The sequence below is a fragment of the Stigmatopora nigra genome, chromosome 16, assembly GCF_051989575.1.
Source record: "Stigmatopora nigra isolate UIUO_SnigA chromosome 16, RoL_Snig_1.1, whole genome shotgun sequence".
In the NCBI taxonomy this organism is placed as follows: domain Eukaryota; kingdom Metazoa; phylum Chordata; class Actinopteri; order Syngnathiformes; family Syngnathidae; genus Stigmatopora; species Stigmatopora nigra.
Genome location: NC_135523.1, coordinates 3,637,708 through 3,657,176, shown reverse-complemented (window position 1 = coordinate 3,657,176; position 19,469 = coordinate 3,637,708). Strand labels below are relative to the sequence as shown.

Here is a 19,469-nt window from a genome sequence, read left to right as displayed (position 1 = left end):
TTTTTTTTTTTTATATTGAAAACTGATAAAATAAAAAAATTGAGCCCACGCAGATTGTCTTTTTTATGAAGGGTTCGAAGTCACTCGTAAAACGGCAAAGATCAAAAAAAGGAGCAGCAGGGAAGGGGATCACACCAGAGATGAGACGAGATGGGCTCGGACAATGCCTATTAAGAATGTCTGGAGGAGTCTCTCTGAAATGAGACCTGACGTCTCCTTTCCACAATCTGTCAGGAATATTTGCAGCCTCATTTGAAGCTCATGAAATGGCCACGTGTACTTTGCACAGGCGGACCACTTACTTCCCAAATGTAATAGGTGAATTAACATTAGGTACTGGCTTTTGATAATAATCACATTGGGTGCAATATGACCATTCTAATTGATCTCTTTTTTGATTGAACCTATTTTAGATTAATTAAGATTAAGATACCAAAGTACAATAATAAATCAACATATTTCTATATTTACTGTTTCCAATATTGAGATGTTTAGCTATAAGGAAAACCAATAGCAATGTTCCATCTCCAGAACATCATCCAATCATTGAACAGTGTTTGGCCATAGATTGCCTTTACATTTAAAGTACTCCGTCCTTTTGCAGTCCAACGATTGGCCCAGATTAGCGACCCATCTGGGGTGGTGACAACCGGTCAGTCAGCAATCTGGACAATGGTTCCATTCCATCACATGTTGACGCTAGCCAATCTTTTTACCGTTTAACTGGTGCCGACGACCCAGAGGAGTCCTCATTAGCTGCAAAACGTTACGTGACCTTTTGAGCGTCTTCGCTCCTCCTCGCCACCTACGCCCTCGCCCAGCTGGGCCCAATTACCTCTCTCATTACCACCCTCCTAAACAGCAGACCATGGTAGCCCACTCCCCCTTTCCAAGCAGCCAGACGACTAAATACATAACACGAATTGAAAATGAGCTTCATCTTGGAAAATGCGTTGGATGAAGAGGTTTGTTCTTTGGCTAATGGCAACGTGTTCTTGCCAAGACTTTTGAGGAATTCTGACCTTCTTTGTGAATGTTTGTTTTTTTTAAAAAAAGTGCTTTGATTGGACATTAGTTAAGGTTTTCCATTTTTTATGACACGGATCCATGGTTAATGAGTTGTCATTATTTTAGATTGCACCTTCGCTATAAGATTAATTTGTAAAAGTATTGGGTTTTTTTTGTGCTGTATGGGTTAGATGGCCTCCAGAAAAGATTTTTGGTAGCCTCGTAAAACCATAAAATGGTGACAAAACACTTTATTTAGATTTGAAAGGGAATTGGCTAGGTTTTTCCTTGGAAAAAAGATTTTGTTTTAAATTTAATGGGATATATTCCTCCAATTATTAATTATTTTTTTAGATATAAGCTGTTTAATACACTCCACATTTTTCTACTCATATTTTGTCCAACCCTGTACTCCGATAAGTTGATGTTAATGTTTAAAAATTGAATTTCAACGCAAACTACCTGTCCAAGGCCAATTTTTATTATCAACTCTAACTTTTTTGAATCTTATTTTCTGCGTCTACATCCATAAATCAACTCAAAGATAAACTTTACTTTTAATCTTCAAAGTTACACTTTTAAACATGACATCCCTATGAAGTATATTGACATAATGGGCTGTCAAAAAAAGTGAGTCCATCTTTTTTCTTTGGGACACAATGTTCCTTCACTTGCCATCCACCAATACACACTCTCCACAGTCTGAAATATACGCTTTCACATTGATGAGATGATTGGTTGATCAATGCATCCTTCTCAATCAGACAAGACGAGTGCGTCTAAGTGCGGCGGCGGCGGCGATGGCGAGCGAATGAACGAGATGGATGATCATCCTAAAAGTAGCATGCTTAATTAGATGGAATGCCGCATGCATAGGGGCCCGAGTAGAATCACGGGGATAGATTAAAATACTAATTAAAACAGGCCCTCACCCAATGTGGAGTGCGAGGTGAGCTTCAGTGTCTGTAGGGTCATTTGCATAGCCTTCATCTGAGGGAAATGGGATTTAAAGCACTTGTTCGATTTAACTCGCATTCACATGCTAACAAACTCGGTCAAAAGGATGCGGCGTTTTCTGTGCATTATTTAATTTGCCGTCATATATGAAAGCAAGGCTTTGATTTTTTTTCTTTTTCTTTTCACCTACGTGTTTGCTTCAAAGGTAGAAAGTGACGGATGCGTCGGATTTACATGAGAATATGTCTGACGAAGCGAGCCGCTGGGAATAGCTTGGGCGTATTTGATGAGATCGTCTAGATGCAGCGGTGTATTAATTATTGTAAGGACAAAAGGAGGGCTTAAGTTATTAACCAACGTACTAAAGCTTCAGTCGGTTGCACTCTTCGGTGTTTTGTATCGTTGCTAGAATTAAATGGTGCTATTCAACTCCATTTGCAAGACTTCAAACTAATAGTGTGCTTGTAACTTCAAGCTTTAATGGGAGTACATTCTGTTTTGAGGGATGGAAGGAGCACTATTTATAGTTTGTAGTGGGTAAATTTGTTTCGCCCTTGTATTGTTAGAATAGTGATTTAGTTCTAGTTTGGTGCAGATATGTCTTTGGAATTTACTATTAGGCCTCTTTGGAAAGTCAAATTGAACTTTCATTAAAATTTGGACAAAATGTCATCAAATTAAGTAGATGCATGAATAGGATTGAAAAATAAATTAATGTGAAAATTAATTTTACTCCAACAAGGTTCCCTTTGTTCCCATTGTTTCTTAGCATTAATCTAAAGTAAATTCATCAAGACAAAGCAATAACATTGGTTTAATCTGAAACTTTCTTTTCTTCTTCTTTTACTTGGACTTCAATCTTCAACTGCGATTGGCATTGATCTTTTTAAGCCATTTTTCACATTCTGCCATTTGCTATTCTCCTATGTGGGGTCACTCATATCTCAAGGCATTCACTTTCAGTCATCTTTCATCTTCATGACTACTTGAGATCATCTCCAGCCATCACCACAGTGACTTCACCATAATTTCTGATGGATAACCCACCCTTCCCTACCTCAATCCTTTCAAAACGATTGACGACTATTGCAGAAACAGCCATGTATTCTCCTAGTCGCCTCAACCCAGCGCTAAATGACGCGTATTAGTGCGTGGGCTGCTCGTCCCTGGCGATCATTTTGCCGTCTGACTCGTCTCATTCGTTGCATCATTCTCAGTTTCACTGACCAACTCTCTCCACTCTCAGAAGTGGGAATAGAAACAAAAAAAAGTGCTACTTTGTCATCTTTCACTCATATTCCGCCTCCACTTTTGTCTCCTGTGTAGTCCAAGAGAAGCAGCATCTGGAGAAGGAAACGGGCCTGAAGATCGTGGAGGCTGGCGTCAGTGACGTAAGCTACATTTACTAAAAATATCCAGCCATCCATTTTCTCTGCGGCTTTATCCTGTGCGGAGGTGTCGGAGGACACACTCGGAATTGGTCCACTATCAATCACTGGGTGCATTTAAAGCAAGGGTTTGAATCTCAATTCGTCTGGGAGGCGTTAAAAGTAGTTTTCCACTGAAATAGTTTCAAGTATTTAAAAAAAAGTTCTGATTATCCAAGTTTTTCAATCTTTTTGATTAAGAGTTGAGTACATTGAAAGTTCTTTTAGAACATGAAGGTTGTTGACCTTCTCCCCTCTATCATCTCTGCTAATTTACATATTTTTCCGCATGTCTAGTTAAGTAATTAAATCATCTTATAATGCAAGTCTTGAGCATTTTAACTAGGAAAAAAGTGTGTAACACTTTTTCTGAATTAAGTGACGTTGGTTATTAACCTTTAGCTTCATGGCAGGTATTGGTACTGTTAGTAAATTATTATACAGATGTCAAAGTGGCGGCCCGGGGGCCAAATCTGGCCCGCCACATCATTTGAGAAAGTAAATCATGAGTGCTGACTTTCTGTTTTAGGATCTAATTCAAATGAAGAGTATAGATGTATATTAAATTTCCTGATTTTCCCCCTTTTAAATCAATAATTATAATTTTTTGTAATTGTTTTTAGTTAAAAAATAATTTTGTAATGAAACAATTGGTCAAATTTCCCTTTCTATTAGAATCTTTGTGCGTCTTCATCACCGTATAAAAAGCGGTCCATAAAATGAGTGTATTAGTCATTAGAAGAAAATTGAGAATGGCTCATGATCGCGTTTGTGTAGGGAAGGCATATCAGCCACTTGTTTTGACATCTATTTCACACCTGCAAGCTTCATTTGTGCAGCCGCACGCCATCATCGTCGGCTTAAGCCGCCCGACGTATCGCCAACACGCATAAGCACGTATAAGTGTTTTGCTATCCGTCCCCTGTAGTCCTTTCTTCGACGTAACCCTGAGAGCTTTTGTCGCCATGGCAAATAAAAACACAACAATAAAGGCCCGAGGCGTTTTGTACAAAAGCTCAACAATACGCAACGGCCGCGTCCAGATTATCTGGAGGGCTCCCCCCCCCCCCTTGGCGACATGGCCGTGACATATTCATTGGGCAAAAATTAAGAGGAGAAGCAGAGGACCCTCAAGAGTGATCCAGATGAAAAGAGAGTAAATGTGTATTCACTCCACGCTGATAAATATTCATATGTGTCAGAGGTAAGGATCTAATCAAGCGCTCATTGACGCGTCGTAGCTGGCTTAGTAAATGAGTTTCTCTGCGGAAATGAGACAGACAGCCTCGCAGACCCCTGAGCTGGCCTGAGCACCAGGCATGCTGGGATGGATGCTGCCTGTGCATGGCGGGGACGGTTGCTATGGGCAACCGCCGTCACGCGCGCCGTAGGCTCCATCATTTTGCTCAGTTTGTCGCTTTTGCTGTCTTTCTTTGCCCATCTGTCTCACTTTTATATGCCTCATCTTACTCTCTATTGTTTCTCGACTCGGTTCAATTTTATCTAATGCATTCATCTGACTTTAAAATACCCAAAAAAATTACTACAGTGACTTTTACTTTGTTCCAATTCTTTGCTTCCCTTTTCCATTCATTTCTACCCGCGCTGACTGATTTAGTGCACTTAGTAGCGGGGGCTGTGTTTGTCATATCGGGCCTATTTGTAGATAATTAGCTGCAATAATAGTCCCACTGCAGGAGAGAGGCGGAGGGGAGGAAGAGGGGGAGGAGGGAGGACTGCCTTCCACCTCATGGGGAGAAAATCTGCGCCTTGACTTGTATTTGTGGAGACGCATGTCGAGGAAGTGGCGCATTTAACGTCCCACACACAAAAGTTTTCGATTGCTACTCCCCGTGGAATTGGGGATGCGGGGAAATTTGTCATAATCAGTGAGAGATGAGATGCGGCATCATTAAAAGTAGACTTTCTTTTTGTGGCTGTTTATGTTAAAGACTCTTATTATTCGGACAAAATTCGTGTCCGCTGAGGCTTGTGTCATGTTGATCAAAATTTTGGAACGATTAAGCAGAAAGATGATGTGTATTGGGAGTTTTATGCTAGGTAATATAATTGCTTACCAATTGTCTTGGAGGTGGGGCTTGGAACTTGTTGAAATTGGTGGAGATTTTGTCATGTGACTTGATTGGAAAGATTTGGAAGATATATATATAAATGGAAATAGTATTTATATAGTCGTTTTGGAGTGGATCGTTTTGCAAACCATCATAAAGTCAGTGAATTGAAATTGTCTATGATAAATGGAGTATTTTTCCAATATCATAAATGGAGTAAATGGTTGTTGTTTATCGGAAATGGGCGTATTTGTATTGTGATATGAGACAATAGTCTCATTTTTTAATTGGAGTGTTTTGAATTGTCACTGGATTGAATCATAGGACATTAATTTATCATCATCGTGGGAATTCATCTGTAATTTCTCAATTGTTTTCACTTAAAATATTTTTGAATTGTTGGGGTGAATTGTATCAGAAAATATCGTAATGACGGTTATTTGGATCAGAAGTGTGGAGATGATTGTGTCCATTTTGTAATTAGAGTGAACTTTTCGTGCTTCGTCATTGGAGTGGACTGTATTGTAATTGGAGGAAATTTGAATTTTAATGAGTTGTTCTGTACATTCATATTCGGATTATAATTGAGGTGGATTTTATCATTTTGTAGGTCAAGCGTAGTGGAATTGTTTCACACTTGGAGTGTAACGTACGGGATCTTAATTGGAGTGTGTTTTGTCAGGTTTGGAATGGATCTGTTCTTTAAATGGATTGAAATCAGTAAGTTGGAATTCATTTTAATAAAAAAATATAGATATTTTGTGATTAAAATCAGTTTTCTTTCCTTAATAGAATTTTTCTTCATCATAATAAGTCAAATTGAGTTATAATTTCATTTTTTTTACATTTGGTGGTACTTGCATAGTTAGAAAGAATTAATCACAGACAATATTATTATAGTTTAACTGTTGTGAAATGGAATTAAATCGTATTGGAAGCTTCATTTTGGCCCAAACGTGCCTGAATGCAATGATGTCACTGCTTTCTAGTGACAAATTGACCATTGAGAACAAATTGTGTAAAAAATACTCTCTTTTAACAGTAGCGCATGTCGAGTAGACCTCTTCAAATGCATTAAGTTTAAAAGGTATTAAACCAAAAGCCTGTTTTCACAAAATTTACTCTAAATTGACAGTTAGGAGTGACTGCATACAAGTGGGCTTTTTTTTCCCTCCACTTATTAACAGCCAAATCTAAATATATAAATAAAAATATGTGGGTTAAATTGCTTAGAGAATGCCTAAGAGGGACAAATTAAGAGTAGCAAAGTATAGTGCAGGTTTCTACAAGCGGGAGTAAAGCCATCAGCGTGGTGGGTGTCATTAAGTCTTATCTCCGCCAACTCCCCCCTTCTTCCATTTCTATTGAAGAGGTGACAAACGACAAAACAGCTTAGCAAAGATGTCCGGATAGAGCGCACGTCAATAGCGGTAGATGCGGACGAGGATAAGCAAATGTCAGAGTGGGGGGGAGGTAGACATCCATCAATAGGTGGAAAAATATCCAGTCTATTCCGGATCTCGGTGATGTCGACACCCTTGAACCAGAAAATGCAACAATATCAGCTTTATTTCCCATAATGAATGTAAGTGATGGGGAGCGGTGTACAATTGTGTGTGTGGACTCGGATACAAATCCTGCCAAAGGTGTTTAAAAGAAATAAAAATAGGGCAAAGAAATTCCTAGCAGTCGATAAAGGTACATTGCAATCCCCTTCTGTGACATTAGTTCTTCCTTCCGTTTGGTTTTCTTTTAAAACATCCCATTGAGATCAATTATCCGCCTACTTTCTATAGCGTAAACTGCATTTACTATTGTGGTTCACTAGTCACACGTTTCAATTTTGTAGGGGATGAACCAGATGTTTTCTAGAGATATTTTTGTTGAAATATGTTTTTTTTTTAAGGCTACTGGTTAAAGTCCGAGGATGATGATTTTTAAAGGGTGTCAAATGGTATTTGTTGGCTATTGTGGTCAAATAGTGAATGTAATTTGTCCATTCAGGTATATAGAATTCAGACATCACATATCACCAGAAGGCATCTTTTTTACTCCCGCTAACCTCGAGAGAGAGATTGTGTGGGGGTGTACTTTTTACTGGTGTGGAGAGGTGAGAGGAATAAAAGGGATGCTCTGAAGGATATTTTTTGAAAGAGAGTGGTGTGATGATCAGAGGATTTCGAGGGGGCTTTGGCGACGCTTGGAATTGAAAGACAAACACAATGCTGTGAAGCCTCCGAGACCATCTGAGGAGAGAACGTTAGCACGTCTGCCGATAGTTGGCCTGTAGAGGCAGATGGGCGGTCCTGGATTCAAATCTCAGCTTCATAAATAACACTGTTATTTACTTGAGTCATGAACGGAATCAAAATTTGAAAATTTTTCTTCATGGTGCGAGATAAGGGATGGGTAAACGATGCCAGAAAGAGCTACAGTGGGTGTGGGTTTTCATTCAAAACCATAAAGAGGAAACCTTTCACCAATCTGGTGACCTACAAGTACAATCAGTGGATGTGCTTGTAGTTTTCTGCAGAAATCTCATTGGTCAAAGCAATTTTCCCTCTAATTGTGCAGTACTCTCGTCTTCTCTGCGCAGCAGCAATCATATGGCGCGCAGTAAATAAAATCCCAACCTTTTTTTACCCCGTTCCCCATGATGGCATCGTTTACGCGGCAGCCAGTGGTAGTAACTCTGTCCATCCTTATGCTTTTTTGTGTTTTACAGTATGTTTTACATGAAAAAATTGAGGTAACATTGACATGCACCTGCTTATGGCTTGTGTGATATTGGAAGCAATAATGATGTCGCTTACACTGGTACTCAGTGCGCTCAGGGAGATTGTCTTTCTGCCCAGACCTACGAAAAATTAGAGGGAACATTGGGTCAAAGTGTCTGTGCTGGCTCGGTTGGAACCAAAACCTGCACCCACAGCGGCCCCCCTGAGGACCGATTTGCCCATCCCTGTTCTAGATGCTAAATACTCCAACTAAATCACAAGGGTAAAACGGTTTGACCACCGTGCATCGATTTGACTCCAGTCCCGAAAGAACATTACCTACACTTGTTGTTTCTGCTAAGGCTTTTCAAAGGAGCTCTTTTGTCAGGTTTTTCCTTGAACTTGTCACCGCAGGTGGCATCGGAAAGGGCATTCGTTCCCACGTTCCCTCGCTTTACCGCCGCTGGATTCGCCACTGCAACGTGGCTCCCGGTGGGAACGAGTCGGTGGTTGAATTGAGATCGGTTGACATTTTGACAGCGGGCTTCGTGTTGGGAGATAACTCTGGCATACTGCTTATGTTAAGAGGCTCTCATTAAGTGGCGAATTCCCAGCGCTGCACGTCAACTGGCGATTCCAGTGGTTGGATGTAAATCGCACATGTCAGCCAGGAAACCTTTGCACTAGTGTTTTGTTTAGTATATTCATAGAAGGTGCCCATACCTGTGAATATTAAGTGGTCAAAAGATAGAACAGAAGGATAAACATTGGAAATAGTGGTACAAAAACAATTTGGAATACATATGCCACCTTGATATAAGTAGAATTGTAGTATCATTATGACATCATTCACTGTGAGTAATGGATACCCCAGCTAACTGATAAGACCGGAAAATGGAGGATAGGAAAGATCAGAGTATCACAGGGCAGCAAATGAGTTAACCTCCCAAATGTCCTGATGGTTATAATAAACCCAGAGCTGCCTATAGTTGTAAACACAAGCCAATATATCTGAATGCTTTAATGAGCAAACAAACCCCGAGAACTGCCGTTTATTCACGACGATGCGATAGCGAAACGAGCGTTTCGACTCTCATTAAAAGCCGACCAGTTTGCTCTTCCCACCCGCGCCACCTGCAAGGCGCATGCATTCTGCTATATAGGGTGGCAAATACCAAACTGTATGGCATGCTATCAAAGGCATTTCTACGGTCCAAAAGGTCACGTGATGGTGAAAGGTTGCCGAGAAGCAAGAGCCGCCGGACGGGCTTTCATCAGCGGGGAGGCAGCTGGAGTCCTCTAAAGAGGCCGACTGACTCGGGCAGGGCTGCAGGCGCAGCGGGGCTGCTCCACGCTGACATTTCACATCCAGATCCGGCACGCTAATGGCATTTGAGCCACTTTGAAATACACACACAGCCGCCGCCGCGCTGAAACATTTATAGGCGGGCGATGCTTTTATTGTTTGGGTTCGTGACATTGTTGGAAGCAGATTGCATAGGTGGTTGGACAAAAAGGCAGTTGAAGGCCAATGTGCAATTGATTGGAAACACGGCATACAGACAGATACGCATGGAACATAAGAAGCCATTCAGTTAGGTTTGCAAATAGTTGAGCTGAGTTTCATCTGGTATTTTTCTCTTTTCCTTTATTGCAGTGGTATACCATCAATATCTATAGCTGTGTATTTGTGTGTATATAGTATATAGTTTTTTTTGTCCCTGATAAAATGATGCCTTGAGATACAAGTGATATTTTTTGTAAAGCTTTCAGGTAGCAGCTATTAGTTAGGCATTTATTTTACCTTTACTGTAATTGCTGTAATACCTAAACATTTTTTCACCCTGAATACGTATATCCCGGACTGTATATTCTTTATCCCCTGCAAAGAACCACTAACATAACTCGAATTTGTGAGGACCAGAAGGGCAGCACAAATACATTGAAAAGAAGCATAAAATATGCAAATATAATTGTAGTTCTTTTTTAATAGTTCAATATCAGACATCCTCATAGGATGAAATAACTCGTATCTCAAAGTATCACTTTATTCTCAGTAACAATACTTAATAGCAAATGCCACCTTTTTATTAAAGCTCTTAAAACTACACAATCAATCGGTTTATTTCAGCTCTCTTCCCGCATAGTATAAAGACAATGTCATAAAAACTGTATATATATACCCTGCAGTGAAGTTATAAGTCAACTTTTACACTGGGATGAGAAGTCGCTATCTTAAAATTAATGTAAAATTGAGTTTTTCTCTTCTTGGTAGACATGTTTTGAAGTAAAGTATACGTAAGATACAAGCTGTATCCGGATCAACATGCACTGCTCGTGGCTTTTTATTTGCCCCGTGTAGAAAAATGGTCAATTGATGAGCTTTCTCTTTGAAGTTTTTGAAGTGATTTGTCCTCATTGGATGGACAAAATGCATTTGGTACTGCTTGGTACTTGTTAGTCATATGCCCTAAATATATCGCTTTTTCTGGGTTGTTTTTAGTATTTTTATTTTATTTTTTTTAAGATTAAAGGAAAACAAAATGGGACTGATACAGCCTGATAACAGCCGGCTGCATTTGAAAGCGAAAAAAAATGGCAAGGATAAATATTCATTTGACAAAATCTCTTTTGTAGAATAAAATACTAATTTATTATTCATAAACTTGCACTGAAAGTAGGAATATTTTGTGGTTCTAGTTTGTGTAGTGTGTTTGATATCAAAATGACACATGATAAGAAGGGACTTTCAATGTCATCTTTTGCACAGTATAACTATCTAAATAATCAAACCATAATATTTTATTGCCAAGTATATTTTCTAAAACTGCGGTCACAGAACCTCCAGTCGTATAGTAGTTGTTTGTTGTAGTTGTTGTAGTAGTAGTAGTAGTTGTATAGTAGTTGTTGTAGTTGTAGTTGTATAGTAGTTGTAGTTGTAGTTGTATAGTAGTTGTTGTAGTTGTAGTTGTATAGTAGTTGTTGTAGTTGTAGTTGTATAGTAGTTGTTGTAGTTGCAGTTGTATAGTAGTTGTTGTAGTTGTAGTTGTATAGTAGTTGTTGGAGTTGTAGTTGTATAGTAGTTGTTGTAGTTGAAGTAATAGTAGTTGTTGTAGTTGTGGTAGTTGTATAGTAGTTAATGTCGTAGTCCATCATGATTCACTTTTTCAAGCATAGTTTTTATTTTTTTTACTATAAAATAATGCATGTTTGGAGGTGGAACAAATTTCCTGCAATTTTAGAAATCCATTCACAGTCTGTAAATGCTAACCTTCAGTGCAAACGACTGCGCGAGCCGTCCAATTTGTTTGGCCCTCCCGGGCCAAAAAAACAAATGTCAGTCAATGACAGCCAACATGTCACTGGCATTTCAAACCACTTGCCGATATGTGGATTTTTGGGTTTTTTTCTGGACCAAAATAAAACTTGCTTCCCCAATCGCGGCTGCATACGAATTGAACTCGCCCTCCATCGTTTTCATGTGATAAATGACATCTGAATGCATTGTGAAGTATGATCTTTACCCGCCGCGTGCCTTTGAAAGCTGGCTGTGTATGCAAATTCTTTTGACTGGCACCGATAGCAGTGGGGCCCGGTGGCTCGGCGCCCGGGAGAGGATGAAGTGGGGACGGGGGTTCTGCCGTGTCCACAGCTGGGGTAGCGTGGCAGAGGCTTTAAATGTCAGCTGGGGAGGGATGCGGATGCCATTTGGCCCGACGAGCCGCATGCCAAGGGACCGGCGGTGGGATGCAAGAGCAGGGGGCTCACCCGCTGCCATTTATCATGCAGCTACTCCTATAGCACATCTGGCACTCATCTCCTGCTAGCACGATGGAAAAGCCCTTCGCTGCAGGCGAGCGCCGCAAAATGGCAAAAGGACGCCATGCAGTCATTCCACTTGTTGTTTGATAGAAGCGGACATTTATTTCAATTGAATTATCACTCAGGTTTGCTATTTAATTAAAACATTTAAGTCTGCCCGGATGTTGAAATTAGTGCTAACGGAACACCTAACTCGTGGAATTGCATATTTTGGATTGGCGGCAGACGCTAAGTGGGAGGTTAATTATTGCTCGGTGAGTGCGTTTTGTTCCCTGTGAATTGAATATAATCAGCTGTCCAATCAGGTTTTATTTATGTCATTGACCCTAATTGCTAATTTGAACGCAAAGTCGCACTTGTTCTCGTACATTAAATTGTTAAATTGCAGATTCAGGGCTGAAATTCTGCAAAAAATGTTTAAAGTTTATAAAATTTGCCAGAATTTCTTATATAGTTCGACACAAGAAACTGGGATTTTGGTATAATCCAATAAACCAAGAGTTTTGGAAGAAACACTCATAATTATAGAATTTCATTCATTCATTAGTTTGAAATTACATCCTAAAAACATTAGTTTTAACATAGGACACTTTTTTTTTTTTACAAATTTTGGCCCATTTTTTTTAGGTTGGAGTTCATTGGTGCTGTTCTTAGTGTTCCAAATGCATTTTGTCGGATTATTCACAAACCCCCCATGTTTGTGGAACCCCCTCTCCCCATGTTTTGTATTTATCTACGATCTATAAATATAATAGTTGGATGTTCAAAGTGTGAACCATCCAATGAATGGGCGTTGACTACATTCACTGTACCGACAAATGGGATTATCTGTTCGTTAGCGCAAACGGACGCAAGCCGACCTGCATAAAACCATTGAAATATTGATTTTGTGTCCGGTTCTAAACGCTAAATGTCGCACTTACGCCCGAGTCAATATCCAGAACAAGAAGAAAGGTTTGTATTTAATTGCCGCTTGCTTGTTGATCTTGGGAAGTGGCGTCCTTGAATGCATGCAATCACACGCCAGTCACAGTTCATTACATTGAAGAGGGAGTGGGATGGCATCACCGTGCCTTCAACCCAGGGCCCGGCTCTGTAATTATGCCTCTGGCTGAAAATAGGCCAGATTGATTGTATGCCTTTTACAACAATGAGCCGTCAATCTATCGACACGTCGCCGCGCTATCCGAAAAAAGTTGACGCAAGTCATAATTAATTCTGTTTGCGATCAGACGGAAGTTTTGCTTGTGATTTAAAAATGCCGTGGCAGATGCTTGTGACTGTACAGTCTCGGGGGAGATTTGCTTTTTTTTTTTTAGGATGATTGGGTCATGTTTGAACAGGTTTTCCACTCTGGGGTACAAAACGAGGAAAAGCTTGATTGTCAAGAGTCTCTAAACGATTGATTTGAACGATTCTGTGCTGTGGAGTATGTTAAAGAATGGCCTTTTCTGTCTGGGTAGACAATCGTAAATGTTAACAGTGTTTAATGTGAAGGATTTGTTAGCAGAGTTCAGGCATGTATACCGATAATCGGGGAAAATTTGGGCTTTATTCATCTTTTACAACAGAATGTAAGTAAATATAGATAATCCAAAGGGATTTTCCTTTCATTAGGACTATGTTTTTTCCCTCCTGATCCGCTCTAAAATTTTAGCCTTGATGTTAAACTCACATTTTTAGGCGCCTTGAAAATGTGATGGAATTTGAATCATGATTACCCTGCAGTGTGTGATACGCTAAATTTGATTAAATATTCCTTTCCGATCTGCTTAGGAAACTATTCTCAGACGGTTGTCGTCATTTTTGGAATCAATTCAGTATTTCCCAATACAAATCCTTTGGAGAATGGAGGTCTTCTCCAAGAATCAAATCATTCCTGTCTTTAAAAAGACTTATGCTATACAAATTTGTCCCGATTATGAGTATATTCATCAACCACATGACCTTAAATAAGCATATTTATCACGAGAAAGTCAGTTTTGACTAGCACGTCCTGCACATCGTCACCTTATAAATCATTCAATCGAGAAATCAGAAGGTTAATCGTCAAGTGAAGACATCTCCAGACAGGGTTGCCGAGCATCCCCCCCTAAGCTACCCTCATTGTCGTCGCCATGGTAATGACAAGAGAAGAAGAAAGACCTTCCTGAGAAAAAGGCACGACCAAGGACACGACCCTTATGTCTATCACACGGCGCCCCCCGTAGTTCGACATCCATAACGTAACTCGCACAAGCCCTGGATGATCATAGAGGCATCTGCTTAGGCAGGTGGTCTCAATATGTCTCCAGGAACAACTTCACACGCGGGACTTTGAGCACTCAACATCACGTTGCTACCTCGGCGCCGACGATTGTCTGAACGTGACTTTGGTCGCGCCAACCTCGCCCCCGCTATCGCACTTCCCCAGCCCGCCTCGAGTCTCCCATCGACGGTAGTTAGAATTCCGCCATGCTCGCCAACCTCCGCCGTCAGCCCACGTCAAGCCTTCCCGCCGCCACTTGTGCCACTTGATGTATTGTCTCTCCTTTTTTTGCATCCCTTTTAAAATTAATTGCAGTTTTATCTCCTCCCGAGCCTGCCGAGAACACAATAGTTTAAAAGTAGCGTGAATTGTATTCAAACAAAACAGTTAAAGCCTCCCTGTTTTCTCATACAGGTTTAACTCCCAATATTCCCTTAGTGGCTGCACTTCTTTTATCTGGAATACAATGGAATTAATCATGACTCAAAATGTCCTTTTATTTTTGGGTCATATTTTAATAACCTTGCATCACAATGCTAGTGTCGTTTAGGGGGAGAGTGCTGTTAAATAAACCTAGACTGGATAAATAACCTTCATCCTTTTTACTAATTGTTTGGTGATGTAAATGGAAACTAGAGTTGATCTGATTTGGACAAACCGTGACCGGATGTTTGGTCGCCGGTCTTTTGGTCGCCGGTCAAATATACTTAAATATTAAGCAGCACTTAGATATTAAACAGTACTTACATATTAAACAGTACTTAGATATTAAACAGTACTTGTATATTAAACAGGACTTGGATATTAAACAGTATTTGGATGTTAAACAGTACTTGGATATTAAACAGTACTTGGATATCACACAGTACTTGGATATTACACAGTACTTGGATATTAAACAGTACTTGGATATTAAACAGTACTTAGATATTAAACTTAGAAAAGATATACCTCTAATGCTGTTTACCATTCTGCATTGACATTATATAGCTGCAAATTTAACCAATGTGAATTATACCAAAACTAGTTGAAATTCAGCAGGGCTTTGGAAACTGACAGCAATAAATTATTCATTAAAATAGATATATCTTGAGTGCCGAGACTCCATTTGGGAAGGTGATAGAGGATTTGGCTTTGAACTCCATTGCAGTAAAACAAATTTTGTTGTTTTTTGGTTTTTATTTCACGTTTTGCCACAGCCTTCAGCTGGTATTGTTAAAGTGATATTAACGCAGGCTTGAAATCTATTTTCTGGCGCGTAGCTTATCCGCTTACATTTGAAACTATTCCGATGTGCACCGCACTGATGTAATATGGCCGCATTAGGCGCTGCCTTCCGGCAGTGAAGCGTAACTTAGACAGATCAAATGCAAAAAAAAAAAAGAAGACACTTCTCATCCATTAGATGCAATCTTCAGCACAAAAAAGAAAATCTAAAAGGGAAAATGCCCTGAACGTACCATCCTTGCGTGTGTTTTCAAATAGCAGGTGATCAAGCACCCCGATTTAGCAGGGATTGCAAAGTCTCACATGTGTGTGCATGTCAGTCTTCTATTTTCTCCAGTCAGATAAATCTGTGTCTTGTACCAGTGCCAAAGGTTTAAAGTGGCACACATCAGGGTAAATCCCATCCATGGTTGTCAAGTCGACGACATTTGAAGTAGGCAGCCCACACGTGCGCAACAATGTACTCTTCAAAACGAAAAACTCACTATGTTAGCGTTTTAAGCTGCGGGGAAGCAGAGAGTTATAACCATATTTATAAACGGAAGATAGGAGGAAATACATAATCTACAAAACAGCTATTGAGATGCTTTGTTTTCAGTATTGCTTTACCTCTAGGCAAAAAAAATCGCGTGAATTGTGTTGGGTACATATTTGAGCAGGCAAAAACTATAATTTTTCCTGAAAAAATGTCATTGTAATTTGTGATGACCATATTTTTCGGACTATAAGTCACACTAGCCTAGATACATGTTGATAATTTAATTTTATAGTAAACTCAGAACAAAACAAAAAGAAAAACAGGCTAAATATGCTTCTGTAAATATAACTATAGCCTAAATAAATGAAAAAAAACCTAACAGTGCAACTTATATTTCGTCTGGCAAATACATAATTACAATAAATCGTTTAAAATTACTTAAGATAGTTAGGCTAAGATGTAATCTGATTGCCTATCATTGCATTTACCGTATTTTCACGACTATAAGGTGCACTTAGAAGTCTGCAATTTTCTCCAAAATAGACAGGTCGCCTTATAATCCAAACAAAATGAATAAATCAACGGTTTTGCCTTGACGCTCCGTGTCGTGCTTGTAAACAGTCGACGAATGTGAGAGCAAACGATTACACCTGGTTCTGGACTCCCGATCCCTTCTCTTCGTCTGACGAAGTACACTTCAACCTGACATTTGTTTAACAACCGTCCTCCCTCAATTTTTGCCGCTCTTGTTTGAACACGTCCTCCCGCTCCGTCAGTTCCCCCCCCCCCCCCCCCCCACACTTTTTCATTATTAGAAGAAATATGAAACGTGTCATGGAAGCAAACACAAGAGGAGTGCAAGGAAAGATAAGCCCAGCCACGTTCACTGCCACTGTCGGAAAGAAGTACTTACAGCCAGATCAAGCAGGCGTGGCGCTATAAATATATCTATTTTTTTACAGCCGGTGACCACGGGACACTTTCAGGATGTCCTCGCTGTGGTTTTTGTCAGAAAGTCAAAGGGTGCCGTCACTATAGTCATTAGCCACGGCGCTCGCCGGGAGGGATCGGACATGACTTGTGATAGCGTGTTGTGCCGAGCTTGGTACTCCGGAATGTGTGAAAATGTTTCCATTTGGGCCTCCGGTCTGTGATGGAAACAAGTGCCAAAAGTTTTAATTGACCCGCCTTACTGGAAAGAATTGGGGATTTTTATGGTCTAATTATGGCTGGGATGTTGGTTTTTACTCGTTGGTGCTGTCACAAATGATAATTTTGGACGTCGACTGATTATTTGTGCAATTGACAAGTAATTGGTTCATATTTGAATTTGTATTTCAGTTTTCCAAAGTAGAAATATATATTTTTTATGCTGGTTATAGTCACAAAGGTCATGGGGGTTAGTTTGGTTGTAATCCAATTGGAAGAAAATGCTGAGTTTTGCAGATATATCATTGACTTATTACAAATAAGTCTGTTTTTTATCAATGATTTAAAAAATCAGAACATTTCTTGTTTTTTGTAATGAAAAACAATATAGTTTGTCTTTACTGAAAATAAGCAATGAATAATTACATTCTATCTGAATTTATCTGAAGCTAAATTATCATTTACACTATTTTTATATTTTTAATAGAAAAGTTTTCAGAATTAACACAAACAATTTTTTATAGATTTCTTTTTAAAATATAGGATTCATCGACGAATTAAATCATCGATTGATTTGATTGGATGTTAAATCATACTGTAGTTGGAGCCCTAATTGCTTTGGATTGACATCTAACCCATTTAAACTATAAAAGCCTCTCATATTTCTATCCCATTGACATCAATAGAATTCTAACCAATCCAACTGCATTTGAAACATGCAATTTTCCAGTCTGTATCTGGACACACCCACTTCTGATGCATTATTTTTCCCCCTCCAAAATTGAACCAACACGTATACAGAATGTGCGAATGCGAGAAAAACCATTAAAGCCAAGGTTTCTATTTGAAGGGAAGCATTTATTTGTCTGAAGGTGGATGATTCACTTGGCAATGGCGATTGGTGAGGGTCTCTCTCGGGGTAAAATCTTGTCATCTTTTGCCGGCAGGTGGTTGACTAGAGGGTGTGAAGAATAGAGCATAGATATGATAGCTTTGGATTCTTTCCAGTCAGGAAAAAAAAAGCATCTCCACGTCAGTCACACTAATCGCCTGTTCTTGTATCCGTCTCCAATCTCTGTGGAGATAGTAAGCCTGCAATGGACCACATTTATGCCCAATGGCGAGAAGCAAAAGAAGTTTTGAATAATTCCTGTTAAATGAGAGTGCAAGTGCGCATGGAGCATGACAGAAATTGTCACCCAGAGTGACAAAATGATACTAGAGGAGAAGAGAACGTTTTGACGCATTTGTTAGCCCCAAATAACCAAATTCATGTGTCAATTTATTGCAAACTCACGTCTGATTTTGGCAGAAATAATTTTTAATATTCATTCAGTTGATTGTTTTTTATGATAGAGTATGTACATATGAGAAGTCAGACTTTTACATCCGTAAAATCATTATTTTTTGGTGTATGTATTTGGTTCCCTCTGCCTGTTTATTAGCAACCATGCAGGATAGATTGTGATTTAATTTTGGGCTAATGAAGTCAAAACTGAGGTCGTAAAAGCAATTTTGCAATAACTCCATAAAGCAATTCGCCTATTAACTGAAATTTGCAGGGTAGCTGATATCTTAATGAAAGAGTGATGACATTTTTTAGACCATAAATACACAGGTAGTACCCCCATTACTATTCTCTCCAATGTCCCTAATATTCCATCCATAAATTCATTCAAAAAAACACTTCTTTTAGGTATTTTCCAACCTAACCAAGGTGCTCCTTTTGCGTTTTTCCGTGCCATTTTGGCCACTCGTCTTGGTCAGCAAAGACCACCCCCCCTCCATCTTTTTTTTTGTTCTCCCCTTCACATTGCCACCTCCAGCTGTCACACGCAGGGACAATAGAGAAGAGGTGGGGGTGCACTGTGAATGGAAAAAATAAACTGGAGAGCCCCCCCCCCCTCGTTCCCTAAACTGGAACCTCCAACCCCCCCTCCCCTCCCAAGCCCTTCCCCAAAGACTCGTCATCTGCATTTGACAGGACCCCTGTTCTCCTCTCTTCACCGCCCCTTTTCTTTCTCCTTTCTCTCTGTGTACTCTCCATAATCCTCCTCTCTGCTAAGTGCAGCTGTTGCTCTCCATTGGAGGGGTTTTTTACCCCCTTTTTTTACATGTTGATTGCTAATTAGAATAGCATTTTATCTTGAAAATGAGCACTTTTTCTTCTTAGTCGTCGGCAGATGTTGGCGTTGGAACAATTAGGTGCAATTTGCGTTGACAAAGTTGCTTCATTTGCTTTCAGAAGCGAATGGGGACAATTTTGATGTTCACTGCTATTGATGGCTATAGATGTTTAGAGTATTTGAAATACTGCGATATTGTAGTTTTTGAACCATTGGAACTAAACAGTGAATTTACCCT

General features: G+C 39.7%; 1 protein-coding gene across 1 annotated transcript in view; it reads left to right on the top strand.

Annotated features, from left to right (window-relative positions):
- The window catches only part of ptprn2 (protein tyrosine phosphatase receptor type N2), a 93,747-nt gene that overhangs the window by 40,679 nt on the left and 33,599 nt on the right, over positions 1-19,469 (top strand). Inside the window, exon 11 of the mRNA XM_077736521.1 lies at positions 3,292-3,356. Within this exon, the coding sequence (XP_077592647.1) occupies positions 3,292-3,356 (65 nt within the window). The remainder of the gene's footprint in view (positions 1-3,291; positions 3,357-19,469) is intronic.